This window comes from Lagopus muta, chromosome 7, assembly GCF_023343835.1.
Source record: "Lagopus muta isolate bLagMut1 chromosome 7, bLagMut1 primary, whole genome shotgun sequence".
In the NCBI taxonomy this organism is placed as follows: Eukaryota; Metazoa; Chordata; class Aves; order Galliformes; family Phasianidae; genus Lagopus; species Lagopus muta.
The window spans coordinates 31934223-31954502 of NC_064439.1; the positions used below are offsets into that span (position 1 = coordinate 31934223).

At 37.4% G+C, this 20280-nt stretch overlaps 1 protein-coding gene across 1 annotated transcript in view; it reads right to left on the reverse strand.

Annotated features, from left to right (window-relative positions):
- Positions 1 to 631: 631 nt before the first annotated feature.
- The window catches only part of SKAP2 (src kinase associated phosphoprotein 2), a 108990-nt gene continuing 89341 nt past the window's right edge, over positions 632 to 20280 (reverse strand). Inside the window, exons 10-13 of the mRNA XM_048950839.1 lie at positions 17305 to 17373; positions 11404 to 11516; positions 2262 to 2363; positions 632 to 1859 (exon numbers count right to left, since the gene is read on the reverse strand). Coding sequence (XP_048806796.1) covers positions 2271 to 2363; positions 11404 to 11516; positions 17305 to 17373 — 275 coding nt within the window. The 3' untranslated portion in view covers positions 632 to 1859; positions 2262 to 2270. The remainder of the gene's footprint in view (positions 1860 to 2261; positions 2364 to 11403; positions 11517 to 17304; positions 17374 to 20280) is intronic.

Below are 20280 nucleotides of genomic sequence, written 5' to 3' on the forward strand. Positions count from 1 at the left end.
GCACCACATTTAACAGAACGGGCAGAGAGACAGACCTGAGCCAACAACCACAATAAGGCAATCGGCGTTTTTAACCCTGAGTTTTGTGCAAAGTAGCACGAGTGGAGGGTTTTTTCTCCAAAAAAGGCGATGGTATTTGCATAGATTGAGAGCGAACAGTCCATCAGCTGCTTTAGCCGCGACGCTCCGAGGGACTTTCTTCCTTGGACCGCCAGGCAGCTCGCCTCCCCCCTGCGCCCGAGGAGGGGGCGCTACCCCCGCAGACAAAGGCTCTGTGCCGCAGGGCCGGACCCATCGCTGGGGGGAGGGCGCCCTCTCCCGGGCAGCCCGCAGGAGGGCCGGGCCGCGCCGCGACCCTTTGCTGCCACCTGCCGGCCAGGGTGCGCGGCGCGGGTCGGCCCTGCCCTACTGACCCCAACCCAGGGGGCGGCGTGGCGGGGAGAAGGCAAGTCGGGGCGCGGATTTCGTGACGGCCAGAAAAGTGGAGCTTTTGCAGCCACGAGAGTAGTGCTTTGCATTCAGTGCACAGTCCGCTTGATAAATTAAAGTAGTAAAAGAGCTGAAGACTATAATCTATCATTTTAACATTTCACTGATAACGTACAGAGCCCACTGCAAATGGCTATTGCTAAAAAAAAAAAAGAAAAAAAAAATTAAAAAATTCCACACCCTGTTTGCCTCCTATTAGGATCCTGTGTACCAGAAAGTACCATGAATTGGTTACTACCCCTGAGTTCAGCTCGGCATTACCTCCGAACCACACGCACACAGGGCTGCCAAAGTGCACGCATGTGAGAAGTGCAGGGGCTGCTCAGGCTCAGCGCACTCAGGCCGCCCTCCCAGCCCTCAGACATTACTGGGTGGGAGGATCCAGAACAGAGGATCCTGCATGCTAACAGCAATGCAAATCTCCCAAACAAGCATTAACTCTGACGTAGCCAACTCCTTGTCCACAAGTGAGAGTATTTTAGAGGGGGCTTTCTGTTTGCTTCAGCTGATGCTCCTAGCTACAGAGTTCTGGATGCGACATTAAAGATTGCAAGCAGCCCTTTACAAGGTCAGATTTTGAAAGTATTACACCATCACCACCTACAAAATCATTCTCACCTGCAATTCAGCTCACGTTGGCTTACTAGAAAGTGTTCTAATGCGTTATTTTTGCCAAAATAATTCGTAATTCAGCAAGTCAGAATGCTACCCCACACAGACTGACGTACATCAGCACAAGAACCAAGTCTTCATTTGGTTGTAACCTAACTGGTTCATATTAACAATGCTAAATATAGAAGAAAAATAAATCATCGGCTGAAATGTAAAAAATTGAAGAATGTAAATGAACAAAAAAAAAACACATTTGGAAGCAGAACAACCTTAAGACTTATAATATTACATAGAAATTTCCTTTGACTTTCATAGAAACCGCAAAAATGTGAACTACTCCAGCAATTAACGTACGCGTGAACTGAGCAATAGTTTTCTGCTTTCAAAGTTCAGCTCCATTTTTCTCAATCTGAGTAATGGGAACACAGAGCCAAACTGCGTGGGTTAGAACACAAGCCTATAGCAATAGAGTGCTGCTAATACACTTAAGAGCAACAGGCGCTGTGTGACTGCTTGTGCCCCATATGTTAAATACCATCTATTTCATCTCCTAGCAGTACAATCCTGTAAAAAGGGACCAAGAACATTTCCGCAGGATTGTGATCAATTGCTGTTTTTAACATTTAACATATACAAGGCTACAATCTGACCACATTCACTGAAACCACAAAATGTATACGGCAGAATCTTCATCTTCCAGAGGTCAGGTCTGTAAACTGCAGCTGCACACCACTCCTGATTTCAAGCGCAGACTTCTCCTGAAAAGGGACAGAGAAGTTGAAAGTTCATCATTGACCCCCAAACCTCAGAAATACATATAAAATTCAGTCCAAACACCTTCTATTTTCCATAGATTTCTGCACAAATATGTACATATCAGTAAATTAACAAAACTAACCAGAACTAGCCACCAATATTGTTTTACCCCCCAAAATCTGGAAAAGAAATGCAGTTATAAAATACATCATCTTTTGTATACTGTAGTTTAATAATTCGTATGGAATCCCAGGAGAAATGCTTAAATTGAACCTTCAATATATTCTGCCATAGTCTTTATGTTAACAGGACTCCTACAAAGGTTCCAGGAAAGAAATACTTAAGAAACAGAGAACAAGGGAACACACAAGCCATTACAGAAGATTGGATTAAAATGTACTTACCCAGGCCTCTCAAATATCATACATCTCCATTATGTAGGCTTTAGGCACCAAGCCAATGGTTCCCTTCATTTCTCCTACCCACCAGCCAAATCTATTGTACTCCTAATTGAAAACAATATGCAATATTAACCTTTAGTCTGATATAAATGCAATAGAGTTTTGTACGCAACTCCTTATGGTTGCTTTCTCTTACATACAGTTATTACCATTTCAACTGAAAATTAAAACATTATATCTTTTGGTTAGAGGCATTCATACACAGAGTTAGGCAAAGAGAGAAGCTAAATTTTAAAAAGGTTAGACATACTCAGGAAAATTTCTTAATTATGGCCACACTTCCCTACAACTAAAAGCAGCTGTTCTCTCCGTCTCGTATTCGCCACAAACATAAAAACCTTGTTTTTGTAACAGTAACTCACAGCACAACATTGACATAAAGGATCAGCTGGGATTCTTTCAGTATCACAAGGCTAAAGTCTAAGAAACTCAAAATCAACTTCTTTTAAATAACACTTTGTTCAAATGCGAAGGGAATACTATCAGTCCAAGATATAATCTCTTTCAATGGACAACATCTACTATTGCTTTAGGCTTGTAGAAAATTCTACAGAAGATCTCATATGTCTGACAGATGACTAATGTACTTTAGTTTGAAATTTGTTTAGGCCTAGTGAGATAAATATGAAACAAAACGAATTATAATAGTTTAAAGAAATAATATCTTCCAAAGCAATACCAAGTAAGAGTATTGTGGGATCCAAATTTAATTTTTTTCCTATGAGGTAAATATTTTAAGATCAATCCTAACAGCAGTTCAATAAATTGTAACAGCTGAAATTGCATACTCTCATATATTGAGTTACAAATGAAGCATTATTAAAACAGAGATCCCATTCAAAAATTGAATGATTAGTTAGATAGAAATTACTTTGGAACAAACACGGAAAATACAAAAGACACAGATATCCCTGATAAGCAACATCTGCTCCCTGCTATACTCCTCTTCTGATGAGAAAAGCTGAAGACTGTAGGATTTTTTAATTAATGGACCTACTGAGATGACACTATAAGCTATTATTTTGACTGCAGATAAGTTTTTTGGTTATTAATAGTCAAGTGGAGCTTAAGGGTTAATGGAGTTTCATTAGAGCCTGAGCTATAATGATTTGCTGCTGGCATATCTGGCCTGGTGGAGAGTTCTCTAGGGTCCTATGAGGTGCTTCATGTACTCAGCTCTCCCTGTGTGTAACTGCGATGAAGCCCTGTTGATGGCTCACTTTCATGTTGGCCCAAGCTCTTTTTTTTCCTCTCCCAAAACACGCAGGCAGGCAGGCAGGCAGGCACACACACGCTTTATTTTCTTTCTGTGGAAGGCTGAACACCAATCTTAAACATTTTCTTTCTTCACTGTGCAAACAGGAGTTGGTGATTTAAAGGGTTCTATCCTGCCACCCATAAAATACAGCACTAAGTGTGGCTTCAAGAAAATCCATGCAAAAAATAGCAGGAAAACCTTCATTTACGATGTAAACTCACAAATTAGCTGCAAAAATACCTCCACCTTCCACTGCAGTATGGGCTTGTACGGATGCTCTGAAAGGCAAGGGGTACCTGAACCTGATGGGCAGTGAGAAAACTATTTTGAGCAGAAGTTGAGAACTGCTCACAACCTTTCCCATAGGGTGCATGTTGCACTCCAAATCTTTAAAAGGCTGGGTAGCACCCTGACACCAAAGTTTATAATGTTCCACATCAGCCTGTTTAAAAATTGTATTTTATCTTACAGTACACTGGTTAAATATACAAACAGTATTTCTAGACTACAGTGGGAAACTGCTGAAAGGAGCAGTACTCACGTATACTGCTGGAATCTCAGTAATAAATCTCTCCAAGAAAAAGCAACAAAAGATTTTAAGTTGTTACACGGAAGTCATGAAGAGCCTGACAAAAGAGATTAAGCAAGTTTTGCTAGACATCAGCCAAAAAAACAAACAATACATGAAATGAGGGAAGTGGCTTAGTTAAGTGGTCATTAAATTGCATGACAAATGGCACACAAAGAGCCTGTGGACTATATTATCCATTGAAAATGTTCCACTTAGCAACTACATGAACTCAGAAATAATTGCTTTAAAACAAAACAATTCAGACACCTCAAATGAAAATTAAGAGCATGTTGCTGTTTTGAAAACTTTCTGGGTTTTGTTACTTACTAATACACCACTTACTGCGCTGGCATGAAGCTAAGTGAGAAGATGAAATGAATGTTGATGTAACAGACTAGTAAACTAATTTAAAGATTCACTGCAACCATTATACTATACAGACAATATTCCAACACAGAAGCTTTTACTCCATCATTACTATTCTTCACATGGGCCTCAAGAGCAACATGAATCCCAATTAAACCATCTGCAGACCATGGAAGTCTGAGCAAAAAGATAATACAAATACATGGTTACCAAGAACATAAAACTTTAATTTCAGGTTTTAGAACAATAGTACAGTAGTCCCCTTTTAAACTGATTAAAGTACAGACATTTTTCTCTGAACTCCTAGCCACTCCTCTCTGTCTTCAGAAGTATGAAGGAGTGCTCGCTGGTCAGACACAAAGGCAGTCCCCCACTCCTTTCTTGAAGTGTCATATAAAATCCAAACTGCTGTATTGATTCTATCAATAGCATCAGTGATAAACTCCTTCAAGATGATGTAATTTAGATAATACACTGCTGTTGTGAAGCCTGTATGTCTACTACCGCTGCCGGTGATGTGTACAATATAATTCTGAAGCCCAGTAGGCTCAAAACGCAGAAAGATCTGAAGACAGTCATGAGTTTTATATTAGTTCTGAGGAGTTGGGAAGCACAGTCCTTTTGCAAGCATCAGCTTACGATCTCAGGTACCACTGGACCTACCATCTGGTATCCCTCACTGCATTCGGCTCTTAACATCACTGCTAACATAGGCAAGCGACTGTACTTCAGAAGGACTGATAAAATAATGAAGAGTCCTTTAATCTACAGGAAACCATTGTAGTCAATTTATAAGAAATATTGCATCCCTTTGTAGGATGTGTAATTATTTTCTATTAATCATGTGCTATAAAGCTACATTATGTGGTTATTCTGTTATCACTAGAAAGAGGCCTGCAGTCAGCTCCTGACAATGTTAGGTAATTACTAACACAAAGCCTCTTTCTCCTTATGTAGAAATGCTATCAAGATCCAGAGGTGCTGTGATGCTTGCTGTATGAAAATAATTCTCCAAAGAAATTCAATAACTGCAAAATGAATTGCTCCAAGGCAAACAGAGGGATAGGAAAGGGGGCAGGGCCAAATGCAGCCACACTGCAATGAGGAGAATGCACAAGTGTGCGGCCACGATCTGCCATGTGACTGAAGCACATTTACCACAGCAGACAGGGTTGGCAGAGGAGGGGAGGAAGAGGCCAGCACCACTGCTGCAACACAAACACCGCTGTAGTGGAATATATTATGTCACAAAATGCAGAACAACCACCCAAACAGATGACCAAATGCTTTTTAAGTCACTTCTGTGTTTTCACCATCGGTAAAAGAGTGGATTTTTTATTTTTTTTTTTCCCCCAGCAGAAATTTATTAACCAGAGTAATTTCACAAGGCAGCAAGGAACAGGTTATGACTTAACCTGCTGGCAAAACACTCTCTGTACAGCAGTGTTAGGAAAAAAAATGTCATCTGGGTTTACAGGCTCCTCCTAAAGGGCTCCCAACTGAACACACTGCAAGCAGATGCTTCTCGCCCCATTCCGCCCATTGCACTGCACTGATACGTGTGCATCTAGATTCCATGAGACACTGACTTAGAAGTTTTTACATTTGCAGAAAGTGCAGTAGTAGAAACATACTACCTGTTTCTCAAGTATGACCTGTAGGTCATACTAAGGTAAGATCTAAGGTTTGTTTACTACACAGAAGGACATTTTGATATGCAAAAGAGATTTTTGATATGCAAGAGGATTTCCACGTGTCTCCTCACCTTTAGAAACAGATCCTATGAATAAACGAGGATCTCTAGATGCTTTGCATCATATTCACTTCTACTGGCATCAGTAAAAGTTAAGAACATCTCATTCTTGCCCAGTTAGTCCCTATTGTTCAACACCTATAGTATGTTGTTGGGTTTTTTGTTTGTTTTACTATTTTTGTTTTTTAAAGGGTTACTGAAAAATCATAATTATGCATCAATGCCTTCAAGGAAATGATGGATTTATAATTTATTTAAAAAAAACCACACAGCTGAAGCATGTGAATTCAAGATTTTTCTCCCACCTTCTCCCAAGGCATCATAAGTAATATTAACTTACAGACTGAAGATCTGCAAACCATAAAACTGAAAAGCAAAATGTATTTATAGCCTTGTTTGGGGTTAAATTAGGTAGCCTCTCCTATCGATCTAAAGTGAGGGAACCAGGGAGATTTTATTTTTTTCCTAAAGAATATCCTAGGGGGCAATTTGGCAAGATAATATTTTAAGACACCTCTAATTCATCCAGAAGATTGAAGCCAGCTAAAAAAATTTCAGAACTTCCTTTGGTGTAATTGCTGAATGATGCACTATCAACTAGGGAGCATTTTTGTCACAGAACAGCATTTTCTCTAAAAAGCAGAAAATGATAAATGTTTTAGATAACTGAATGAGACTTCTTCACAGGTAGTAGAGTTGTTTTAAGGCAGCAATAAAATAGTCATCTTTAAGAATACAAGCCTCAGATTTACTATATGGTAGCGTTATTAGGTTTTATTTCCTGAAATGACATGAGACAAAACAGACATCCATTGGAAAGTGCTCAATCAGAATAAGCAGACTGACTTCAGAACCAAAGCTGGCCCTGGTTGAAGAGCCATTATCTTCTATTACACGACAAGATGCCAACATTTCTTCTGATCAGGTAGGTAAATGCTTATTATTGGTATGCAGACCAACAGAACTCGAGTCACTTTGTGTTAGTCTGTCTTAATTAATCTTCCACTGAAGGGCCCTCACTCTACTCTTAGCCATGTATATAGTACACCTTATTTGCTAACGTAGACATAGGCAGTACGATCGTGAACAGCAAGGTCATCATTAAATATGCCTCTCTGTACGGCGAGCCAGATGATGGCCTCACACAAACACTTTGGATTTTACCATGCCTTTAACATCTTTTTTTTTTTAATATACTGAATAAATATACTTTATGACAATTGTACACAAAACATACAAAGTGCTCATACTCACAATTAAGTGGTTGCACTGTTCCGTTTTACTTTAGCAGTAATCTAACCTACGGAGATTTCTTTCTTTTTTTCACTTAGCATAAAATACAGGTTTTGTATTTATGACTTGAGTCTTTCAACAAACATTTGTTGTGTTGAAAGAACAAAAATCTCCCACTGGAAGCATGCAGTGACTAACTTAGTTACTAACTTAGGGGTTAGCTAGATGCCAAGCTAATGCTCTGCTTTCATGGAAAATTCTAGAGGAAAAGTTTAAATCATAAATGAGATGTTCATGAATCATGAACACCAGAGTGAGTAGAATTACATCACATTAGCACATACTCAAATAATAAGAGGGAAGGAGTATTCTGGTTAGAGATAACAATTTCTAATTTTTAAGTATTATCTGTTAATTTAATGCAAATATAAATATAAATGTAGGAGAAAATGAATAAGGTTAAAAGTTAAGAAACACCAGTAATTCTGCCAGAGCAAGTGCCTGCTAATGTCTAAATAAATTTCCATTAGTACTTGCAACTGGCTGATGAAACTATCAAGTTTCTGAACGTGAAGTATGCATATAAAACAAATACTGCAACGGCTGCACTCCGGTGAATCGTGCACAGCGAACTTTAAAACAAAATACAGCTACCAATACTCACAGTTGGCTTTGTTACTAGAAATTGATTTCCTGAATAAGAGCTCTGGAAGATTTATAAAAAGAATTGTTACATCATGGTTTGTTTTCCCATTTATCATGTGGGCTTGAAAGCAAAGGGAGGCCCATAAACGATCAGGAATTAAGAGCAATCATCATCTTAGAAAATAAGCCACCCAAGTATTGCATTTCTAATAGTCAATGTTAACTAAGAAATCCTATTAATGAGTCCCTCAATCAGCAGAGCCATAAAATGTTTTCGACTGCATGGTGAAAGAGGGGTATACAAATTTCTGAAAGCTCACATGATTCATAGCATAAGTTATAAAAGTCACTTGAATATTCAAGAATAAATTAAAGTGATGAATGTACAGATAAACTGATCTATTCATTTGAAAAGGCTGGGCTTTTTGTTTTGATTTTCTAAATAAGTCTAGTAAGTACTGTTGGTATAGTTCTGCTAATTCTGCTCAAATTAAAAGACTCAACTTTTACTCTCAGAGTTAAAACAACAAAAAAACCAAAATATATATATGTAAGCAAGAGCCCATAGAACCGCTGCCATGCACAGTCTAAACATCCACAAATGTTTAGATAATAGCTAAAATAGTTACTAAATGCATCTTCTGAACAACGAATACTTACTTTTGTACAGTAATTAAATTAGTAATGCATAGGTATTTGTATTATACACATATAAGCATGCAAATCATGCTCATTACGTTAACACTGACTTTAGATGCTCAATTTAAAGTAAATTATGAGGGATTTGTATTTGCATAATGTTTAGCTACTTCAGTAATTAAACACCACCAAACCAAAATCTTGCTGTTTCTTTTAAAAGGCATTCATCTAAGTTACAACTTGCATGTAACAAATTGTTCATCTAGCTTTATTTAAATGATATCAATGCCCATATTTGCAAAACCGGTTCATAATTATTTCAGTTGCACTAATGACTCATCTATTGGAAAACAATAGTCACTTTTCCCTTGGTTTCTCTTGAGTTTTTGAAAAACAGGTAAAACTACATTGCTTTGGCCTAAATAGTGCTGGGAAAAAAAAAAATGTATCTTTTATCACAATCATTAGAGCATATACCACTTATATTTCATTGTAAAATAAGGAAATATCATGTGTTGTACAAAAATGCTCAATAGTTTGTTAAAGCTTCACCCTTCCTACCATAACACTACTATACTTGTACTTAACTCCTTATCAGCAAAATGTGATTTCTCCAAGAATAATGTTCCTACCTGGCTGACAGATGATAGAAAGGCAATAAAGCCATGGCTAGGTTCAAGCTGAAGCTGAATTTATGACACCATTTTGGATTTATTCACATCACCTCCTGTCAGTACCTGCATCTCTCATTTTCAACCACTAGATGGTGTGAAAAAATAAAAAAATTGCCAAGGATTCCTGCCGACCGCCACAAAACCCTGTGTTAACGCAGGGAATTAAGAAATATTTTTTGAAGAAAAGTCCTGACCCACTTCAGGATGGTTAGGCTCACTTTTCCTTGGTCATATTTTCACTTAGCAGACAAAGAGCTTGTAAATGATCAGTCCTTGAAACTGAACCAAACGGAAGGTTAAGATGGATAATTTTCTGGCACTTTCTCCTCCAAGGCCCCTAAATTCTGAGCTGACAGTAGTGGCCAACACTCATTTTTCTGAAAAAGCTGTAACAATCTTTAAGTGAAACATGGCTGAAATTTCTGGGTTCTCTTTTGGAGCAGAAATCATTCCCAAACAGAAGGGCTCTATATATCTGAGCAGCAGCAGGCCTGTTTCAAGGACTGATTACGTATTAATCAAGGCATGGCCACAAGACAGCTGATATACAGACGACAGCTTAAACCACTGTTTTTCTATTCTGTTCCATTTTTTAAATTAAATTCCTCACTTTGGGGGAAGAAAGAAGCAGCAAATTAGTTTTTCCACCTACAAGCTGAAGTTTAAGATTTTATTAGTCCCTGTAACATAGAAAGTACGATTCACGAAAGGCAAAAACATTTTTCCTTTTTTTTTTTTTCCTTTTTTTTGGGGGGGAGGGGTGAGAAAGGAGGGGAGGAGCAGACAGGGTGTTGCTGTTTATTAGTACCATTCTTTGGTGCTGTATAACTCTATGAAAGCCTGTCCAATTGAAGACTATTATCCTGCCTTTAGTAATGTAATTCAGTTATTAGTTTAAGTGACAATGAAATACCTCAAAAGACATACATCGTCACATTACGTTAGTAATATATCTTCTATATTTTTATACAGGACTATCTGCCTATAAATCTTAAATTTATTTAAACAGAAGCTGTACATTTGTTATCCCTAAAACACAGCAGTTAAAAATATCGTGGAAGATTTAAAGCAACTGTGACAAAACTGAAGAGTTTGAAACTAGAACAAACAGATGGCTTTAGCTTACATGCTGCTACTTGCTTATTACAATGTCTTTGGCATAAATTATACTGAATGGCAATTACATCTGAGATATGTATTTAAAGTCAGGTTTTTAATGAAAACTAGGAAACTTCAGCTTTTTTTTTCAAGTGGGGAAGAGAAATTTCCTTAAATGAAATTTTAGAAGTACACTTTGATGTACTTTAGGAGAGCTTTTTCATTTTCTTTTTAAGGGAAAAAATAAGAAATTAAGAAACGGGAATGTAAAATAAAATTTTGTGCTTATACTGCTTATCATTGCTTCAGATGAGAAGAACTGTATTCATCATTTGCCTTGCAACTAAGGAGGTAGTAAATTAAAAATTGTCCAAATGTGCCAGAGCAAACAGATTCACAATCTGAGCTGTCTGAACAATTGCTATATACATACAAAGATGAAAACATCATTTAAAAAAAAAAAAACAAAAAAAAAACACTCTAGCAAGATGCCCCAAAATTCACAGATATAAAACAGGAAAGGAAAAGCATAGCATACAAGATAATTTTAAAATTCTACAAGGTTAGCTTTTACAAGCAGAGAGCACATTGTCTCCTGTTAAATTAGTTAACAAACGGTAGCCAAGATTTAACAAGTAAATAAACATGCTTTTAAGTTAATTCCTGTTACATGGTTATGTTTTAAATATGATTATAGTTCATTTGACAAATAATTAATTGCAGTGAATATCTGATTGCAAACAAAGGATCTGAAAGGGAGTGCCAATTTCCCCCCATAGAACTGTGGGAATGTGCCCTTCTGTGCTTCCCTCTTTTTACAGCCACTTAGCCTGAGTAGCATGCTGTACCTTGCTGAGAATGTAGATAACATCACCACGCTTAAATGTCAGCTCATCAGGTACATCTCCGGTGCAGTCCCACAGACCCTGATAGAAATTGGCATAATCGGTATTTTTGCCATCTGCAAAGAAAACGACATCTAATTACAACGGATAAAGATTGAGGGGCTAGCGCTGCTCTTTAAATCTTCAGATACTACAATGCAATTAATTAGCACGCATTTCTTAATCCTCTTTGAAGAAACAGCTCCTTCATACCACAAAAGCAAGTGGAAAACAAGTTTAATGTGCAAGCCCTTCACTGGCAACAGTTGTATGACTTAGAAACATGTAGCTGCAGGTTCTCAAAGCATTTCACAGCTGCACCTAAAGCAGCCAGTTTTCCTCTACTCACACACTTCCAGCAAGCCATTATTCTATCTCAGCTTGAAACTGATAAAAATGCTGGGGTATAATTAATAACTATCTGCAAAAGGAAGCCAAAGTAAGTATTTTGTGATACGCTCCCCCTGCCAATTCTGTTCCAACAAACCTGAATAACTTCACCGAGAACCTTTTAGATAATCTTGGATTGTTCTTTCTGAAATATTGGAGAACTTTAAGACTGTTGCTGAAGATGCATTTTAAAAATATTTGTGTCAGCTCCGGTTTAGGACATTAGGCTCTGGCTAAACATGCAACTACACTATAGTCATAAACTCATCCTTCTAACAGTGTAAGCACAATGGATGTGCTGTGTTCAAGCTGCCATACAGACCATTAACTGATTGATTATTTAGCACTCTTTGCTCTGTAATATGGCAATAACACAGTAATAAATGCTTTGTCATATACTTACAATACAGAGTACATCTATTGAAACACAGCACTTACACACGGTTAAATACACTGGGAGCTTCTGTTACGCTGCAAACTATTTCCTGTTTTTAATTCCATGAGGATCGAGTGCGATGAGTCAGTGCAAAAAGAATGTAAGCAATACCACTAAGATGACCAGTTACATTATGTATACACTAACCAGACAGAATGTATATGTACTAATAATTTACATCACTGGAAAGCTATCTTCTAATTCTGATAACATAAATATCACTGAACTGGCTGGATCAAAGCTGTCATCTTAGTTTTGTTATATGATCCTGGAACAGCAGGCTTGCTGGTTATTTCAACATATACCCGTTACATTTGCATGTCGTTAGCACTCTACACCATTATTTATAGTTTACAATTTAATCATGATTGGTTCACTTTATTACTGAATAAAACCCCACTAAAATATCAAATAGCAAGTGAGATGAAGTGTCACACTAAGTAAAATACAGTAGCATACAATTTGTGTTTTTCCCTATTTTGACATATACTTTGATTTTAATTGTAACGCTCTCTGTATGAGCCAGAAGAGCTTGTTTTCTATTTATCCATTTCAGTATATCTTCTGTCATATCTTGTTTTAATGACAATTCTGCCATACGGCTAAACGTTCACAACTTTGATTTTAAAGCTGCTATGCAAGGTAGCCACCATTTAATTTTCCACAAGCTGATGATTAGTAGCTACCATTCCCCAGATAGCACTAGAGGGCGTTCTGACTATCAACCCACAACTTCTGCCATCACATCAAAGGCACCAATATATACATGTCATAAAGGCTACCAGCTATTCAGAAACAAGAAATTCCATTACTGTAAAATGCATAGAGAGAATAATATTCAGACAGAATCACTATGAAATGTTGCACCTCCAAATTTTGGCCCTTCCTATTCATCAGTTTATTATTCACCAATTTAGCATCAGACAATTAAAAACAGTAACAATGATCAGCACCAAATCAATTTCGAATAAATTCTGAATGTGATTATCTCCCCAGATCTTTGATTCAGCACTGACCACAGTTCCTAGCGCTATCTCAGAAAAGATAATGTAAACCCAAGAGCTGCTTTGGTGTATTCCATCCTTACAAATCTTTCAACAGTTGTCTTACTGATCTGAGTTTAAAATACATTAATCAGTACTTGTATTTAATCAGAGTTGCACTAAAATGAATCGTGATTTTTCACACTGATCTTTTTATCACCTTTTAAGTGCTTGAAGTAACTGCAGGTATCACACTAATGGGAATCACAAGGAGAATACCAGCAACAGAATAGCTGTCACAGTTAGCAAGGTACATCTTTCCCTACATATTTACCACGAGCATTTCATGAAGCCTTAAAGCAAGAAAGGAACTCAACTAATAAGATGGCAACACTGGAAAAGATGTGTTTTGAAACAAGCTTATTGCTACTCTGAAGATGCTGTCCATAGACAAACCATAGCTCTGTCAATTCAATGCAAAATCAAATTCTGACAGAGATTTCCTAATATCAGAAATACACATCTGTCATGGAGCAATTGGTATCCACCAGGAGCACAGAAAGGAAACCAAGGAGGGGGAGTGCCACTGCGAGTTTGTGAAAAACTACACCGATCTTCAAACAAGTGGCGTTCCCAGTTGTGAATTAGCTTCTAACATCCACCAGAACAAGTTACACAGGCATAAACATGAAACGTAAACATAACTTCAGAGTCCATATGTCTAAAGGACGTAACACTTCATAAAATGATTCGCAGTGCTTCACAAACTCAGAGACACAACAATAAACACAAGTCCATTCTTCCTTGTTTCATCCCTGTCTTGATTAGAGAAGATCGTACCACATTTTGTTTGAACGCATCTGAAGAACTGCATGAAATAAAACCACAGGACTTCAGTGAAAAAATTTGTTTTTTATATGGAGATGAAATCATGTAGACCTTCATAAACACAGGAGTGCATGAAAGCAGCTGGTAAATTTAGCATCAAGAACATAAGCGCCAATTATAGTTCAAATTCAAAAAGTCTTGACTTGCTGGAATTACTCTGTCATAATTACATCCTATTCTTTTGCACTGTAAAATGGCTTGTGCTAACTGCTAAACAAAAGTCTGTAACATTGGAAGGCATGGTCACATAGACTATAAATGTGAAAAATATATGAAAAAAAGAATTATTTTTTTTTAAATGCAGAGTAGAGCAAATGAGGCAGTTTGTTTTACCCACTCATGGCTTTTCATATTAGCAATTACAAGAAATGTTTGAGAAGGATTTTGGATAAGTTGTTTCTCAAGGAAATAGTTCTTTCATTCCAGGACAGTTATCTGAACAAACAACTATCCAACAGTTTCCAAAACTCTTCTACAAAGAATTCCTCAGAGTTTTCTTTTGCCATCTCTGTTTTCTGCCAGTAACAGCAAAAAGAACAACAGATATTTTTGGCCAGTGTAGTGATGAAAACAAAGAGTTTATTTGACAGATTAAGAGGCAACCACTACTGGCCTTCCTAATGGTAGGCTCAGACTGCTTATTTGACTGAAAAATACTGGCATCTAACATTGCATGCTCAAAGAGAGAAAGGTGAGGAGTTATAGCACAAGTCTGAAAATTATCTCTCTCAAACATGGACTTTGGATGTTGCAAGCTGTTTTAAAATGCCAACAGACTGCTCAAGGGAGAACAAAACTGTATGAATATACTAACAGCCTCAATAGACAAAAAAAGAACAAAACCTGGTACATATTTCAAGTTTTAAGTGTGCTGACCCACTGCAGCCTTAGCCAGTTCAACTGCAGCTGACCCTTCCCGACGCCCTCTCTCATGCCAATTTTGGCACTTGTCATTTCTGAGCACAGAGTTAGCAAAAAAACTACACTGACCAAAACAAAATCTGGAATTACAGCCTAAGCATGGAAATGCACTACTGAAAACGTTAGACTAAAAACAGATGTGCCCGACTTTCACTTCCCTTTTACCAGTGATGGCGTCCAAATTAATAATCTATACTAAAATAGTAACCTTGAGTTACTCGGTCCACATCACCTACTTTCACCTTGCTTGTGAATGAAGGAACACATAGGTTTGCTTTGATTTCACTCTACCACCTATGTAGACCAAACTGTTCAGCATAACCTTCCTCATTTTCCCTCTTCTGTTCCTTTTATTCCCTTATTCTGTCCCTTAGCTACTTTGAAATCAAGGTACCTACCTTGAGACAACACAGACTAGAAATTACAAAAACCTTTTTCTCTCACCTGGCTGAGCTCACAGACATTTGCAGAAGATTTTCTGTGATATTCAGGTTTAATAAAGATAGACAATAAATAAAGTGTAAGAATGTATGTGTTGTCAGTATGCAAAAATATAAAATACTCTTGAATATAGTTAGATATTTCAGTAATGCCAATCTTACTTATGTCAACTCCACCCTAAAAGTCCAACTGATTTCCAGTGCTACTAGTTTGAACTAAGTAAGACCAGAAAATTAATTTGACATCTGGGAAAATCTGTTCAGATATTCTGCAGGACATTGTGCAAACACTAACAAGACAGACAAGGCTCATTGAAACTTGTAAGAAATTAATGTGCTAAGATTTTTATTTCTTAAAAGTATCATCACTTAAAACTTCATGATGATCTATTAGTGAAAAAATGCTGCTGTCAAGTTTGTAATTGGATTGACCCCATGCTCTACTATGACAACGCACTTTTATAATTACAGTAACGTCTAAATGAGTATTAAATGCTAAAGCTGTAATGAGTCGTGTTGTCGTACACGTGTTTTTAGCAGAACACAATGTTAACAGCATCTGATGACTTGGCTTTTGCTTCCTTTCCAAGAAAAGCAACCCCAAACTCTTCACAGCAACCTGTTCCTGCTTTCCTGTATGGGTCAGGAAATCAGGCCTCTGTTTCCTCTCCACACGCTGAAACAGGAAGAGCACTGCAGACCTACTTCCTAAAGGAACTCTTTTTGTCCACCCTTTCCTTGACAGCCCTGAAAGAATGATGTGCATTTTGAACGATGGGGGAAGGTGAACTAGATTGCATGTCAATGCAGGTCACAGTTACAATGCAGCAGATCTCAAAAAGGTGCAAGGTCTGATAAGAAGCAAGTCTTCTCTATTTGCTGTGTCAAATCACCAATAGTTTATCTAAAGGTCTGTGCCCTTGAAGCACATATATATCTTGTTTTTAAGCATAACTGGAAATACATTTCTGTCAAGAAAAGTTGTCTGGCCATGAGACTTTACATGGTTTATGCAGTTATTTTTCCAGTCCCAGAGATAATTAGCACAAGGGCAGTTTGCCAAGCTAAAGCTGAGAGAATATCCTTCACAGCCTTCCTAGGCATTGGTGTCCTTTTCCAATTTTTATGCTGCTGTCACTGGACTCTGGCATTTCTTACCCAATTCATTTGCTTTCTGTGGTAATCATATGCAATGAAGATATGCATGGCCAACATTTAAACAGGCTGCAGATCAATTAGTGGTCTTAAGTTTATCTGATTTTTATCAAAGAAGACAGAGCTTTGGGTCGATTGTCAGAGCCTGTGTCAAGTTGACCTTTTCAGAGATGTCTACATTGCCAGTCCCTTGGGCAACTTGTTGTCCCCTGTTAGTCTCTGAATGGCAGAAGTCTGTTCTGCTCAAGCACAAAGTATACACAGATGTCTATATTACATTCTTATAGGTTTGACAGCAACTGCATGTTGTATCTATAAACTGTCCTTTAGCTGTGACACTTCCTCAATGATGATAAGCTAATTTATGCAACTAAATCTCCTTTGTGCAGAAATGAAAGCTAATTGAGTCATTACAAAGTAATTCAGGAAGGAATACCTTGTATAAATTGGCTTACTTTATAAATCCTTCTCAAGTGGTTTTCATGCATCCTAAGTGGTGCTAAGCAGTTTTACTGCCATCAAACACCCAGGTGAAAAAAAACAGCTTAGAAGAGCTATAAAAACATTATTTTAAAACAGCAGAGAAAGAGAAAAGAAAATAAAGACAGAAAGAAAGTACACACACAAAATAAAGAAGAAAGATTTTAATTACCTGATGCAGCATCTACTTTCTCCTGGCTCCATTTCCTTGGCATTTCAGTCTTTGGAGGAGCATTTTCTTCTGCAAAACACAATTGCAAATGAAACTGAAGGGACACCTCAGCTGACAGGAATTACAGCCCACATTAGTCTGAAAGCCACACTCCACATTTCTAGATCATAAGCCCTGTTTACTATTTTGCATTTGTACAGCAGTTGGAGCGTTGTTATTTCTGTGGTTTCCCCCACCCACCCATCCAAATACTCCAAAAGTTTTCTTTCAAAATCTCAATTGTGAACACGCTCTCCTTCTCAATCCGCTCTGAATACAGTAATCCAGTTCTGCTGTTTTTATGTCATCCAAGAAAATTAGAATGAGAGTCCTATTCTGTTATATACATGTCTTGTCAGGATGAAGAGAAGGAAACTGAGGAGTGAAAAAGTATCCCAGCCCATATAAAGTAGTCAGTTCAATGCAGAAGTATGCAGAGAAGGAAGAGGACATCTTCAGCACCATCAGACAGACAGACACACACACACACACACTAGCTAGGCACTCTCATAATGGGAATGCAGGCACCACAAGACGCCATGCATTCAGTGCTCTGCCTACTGCAACTAACCATGGTTTTAAGCAAACCAGACTGCAAGTAACTTATTTCAAATTTAAGAGACAAGAAAAGAAGAACCCTGGCAGTGACCTATACTAAAGCGTGTTTCCTGGCTAGCAAGATTGGAACACCCTATGAAATTCCCATAGGCAATTTCTTAATGTACTCCATCCTTATCTTACACAGAAGGGGAATTCTTTCACCCCAACACCCTCACATGAGGAAATTCACACTCCATTCGTCACAGGGAGGTAAGACCTGCACAACTCGCAGTCAACAATTGGTCAATGAGGCAGAACCGGGAACAAACCATGAGTTCTTTTTAAGTTGTATTATTTCTTCATGGTCATAAGAAAGAAGAAACACATTCATCTTGGCCCTTATAATATACCAAAAGTTGTTGAACAAATGAAGAAATAATATACCAATAAATCCACTTCTCAAACAAGAATTGGACTTTTAATATGTTTGAATTACTAGATACACCAACTCATCACATCTTATGTCTTAAAAAGAAGCATGAATACCAGTATATGTTTCAGCAAATTATTTTGATAGTTTATTAATAACAGACACAGCACTCAACTTTAGAAATGCTCCTTATCGTGAAACTTTTAGTAATCCGACTTTCCACTTTGACAAAGAGTGAATTTTACATCAACAGTTCAAAGGATTGCTGGCACTGTAAAATTTAATCTACCCACAAGACTGTTTGTGTGAACATTAAAGCAGATGTTTAAAGCACAAGAGTAGACCTGTTGAAATAAGTATGCATAATTGTTTGCTAACTTATATACGCAGGTCTACAAGTATGACAGTTACTTCATGAGATTCAAAGAGCTTTGAACTTCTGCCCTGCTAAGCCACTGAGAGTTTTTGCTGTCTGACTCTTTACTAGCTAAAAGTCTGGTTGCAATGAATATAAACTATTATTTGAGCCAAACAAGAAGAAAAAACAAAACCAACACGATAGAACAGGGAAAATCTAAAGCTGCAGTACAACACAAAACACTCCAAACTATTTACTGCATTTAAATGTATTCCCTCACTTGGCAGACCACTTGTGGCACATTTCCAAGTACACTCATTTGTTTGTTTTAAGCACTTAGAATTGGAGTACAAATGACACAAATACATCCCTATAAGCTGTCCAAAGCACTAGGAGGCACTGTCATTCTATGGCTTCCATACCACAATTACACCACCCACAGGAATTATTATCCCATTGCCAGTCACATTTTGTAGGATACTCCCTAATGTAAGAGGAGTCAAGAAGAGCTTTAAAATAAACCGGTACAATATTTTTCTTCTCCACACCATTGCCACCAATACAGTAAGACAGTATTCTTCTCTATCTTCTCACTATGTCAAAATGAGAGCAATCAACACTAAACAAACTAAAACTTCCAGAACTGGAGATCCAAAGAACAAACATGTGGCCCTTGAGATATAGATTACATTTCACTCTCAGAGACCCTAATGGCAAACAACCCCCAAAATTTTTGAACTGACAGTGAAACGAGGAATTCACTGTATTTATTTATTTAGTTCCAGTTAGTCCCAGAAAGATGCTCAAAATAATTTACCTATTTGAATCTGAAGAAGGAACAGAAAAATAAATACCCAACCTTAGATGATTCTATCATTCACACAATTTTAAAATAGAATAGTGAATACTACACTAGCTGAGTTTTTGACATTAAGCCATTGATTTTTCTTCCAATTTCTTTTTCTTAAAGGGAAAAAAAAATCAGTCTACTTGAGTAAAAAAAATGGATTAGAACTTGGCTCAAGCAATGCATTCCTTCAATGGAATGTGGTATCCCCATAATAAATATGCATAAACTTAACAGTTTCCTCTACCATCATACCTCTTAAACATTTTCATATACCATACACTAATTTATAACATTATTAAATGGTATTCTACTGTTTTTTCATCTCTGAGACAGACATTCCCTTTGCATAGCATTAGTTTATACCTGGGATCATTCCAGCTTGTGGGTTAATATATCCTATTCAACACTTTAATAACAGTAAACAAAAACAGCTCAGCTATGCAGCAGTATCTTCCAAACCACACAGATGGTTATAAGGTTTTCATTGTGCGGTTTCCATAGCAATCATATTGCAAATCTGGAAGCTTCTTGCAAATAAGCAGCTTGTATTTACATGCCTCTCGGCTGCAGCATGGAACTCTACAACATGTGAAGTTGTTATTCCAATCACATATTGTTATAAACATCACTGGAAGATGTTTTGATCGGTTAAGATAAAAACTACTGCAGTGAACTAATTTTTCATCTCTTTCATAATGATAAAAGCAATCATACGCTTGTAATGCACATTAATATGTCTTCATTTGAAATCTCACTGTA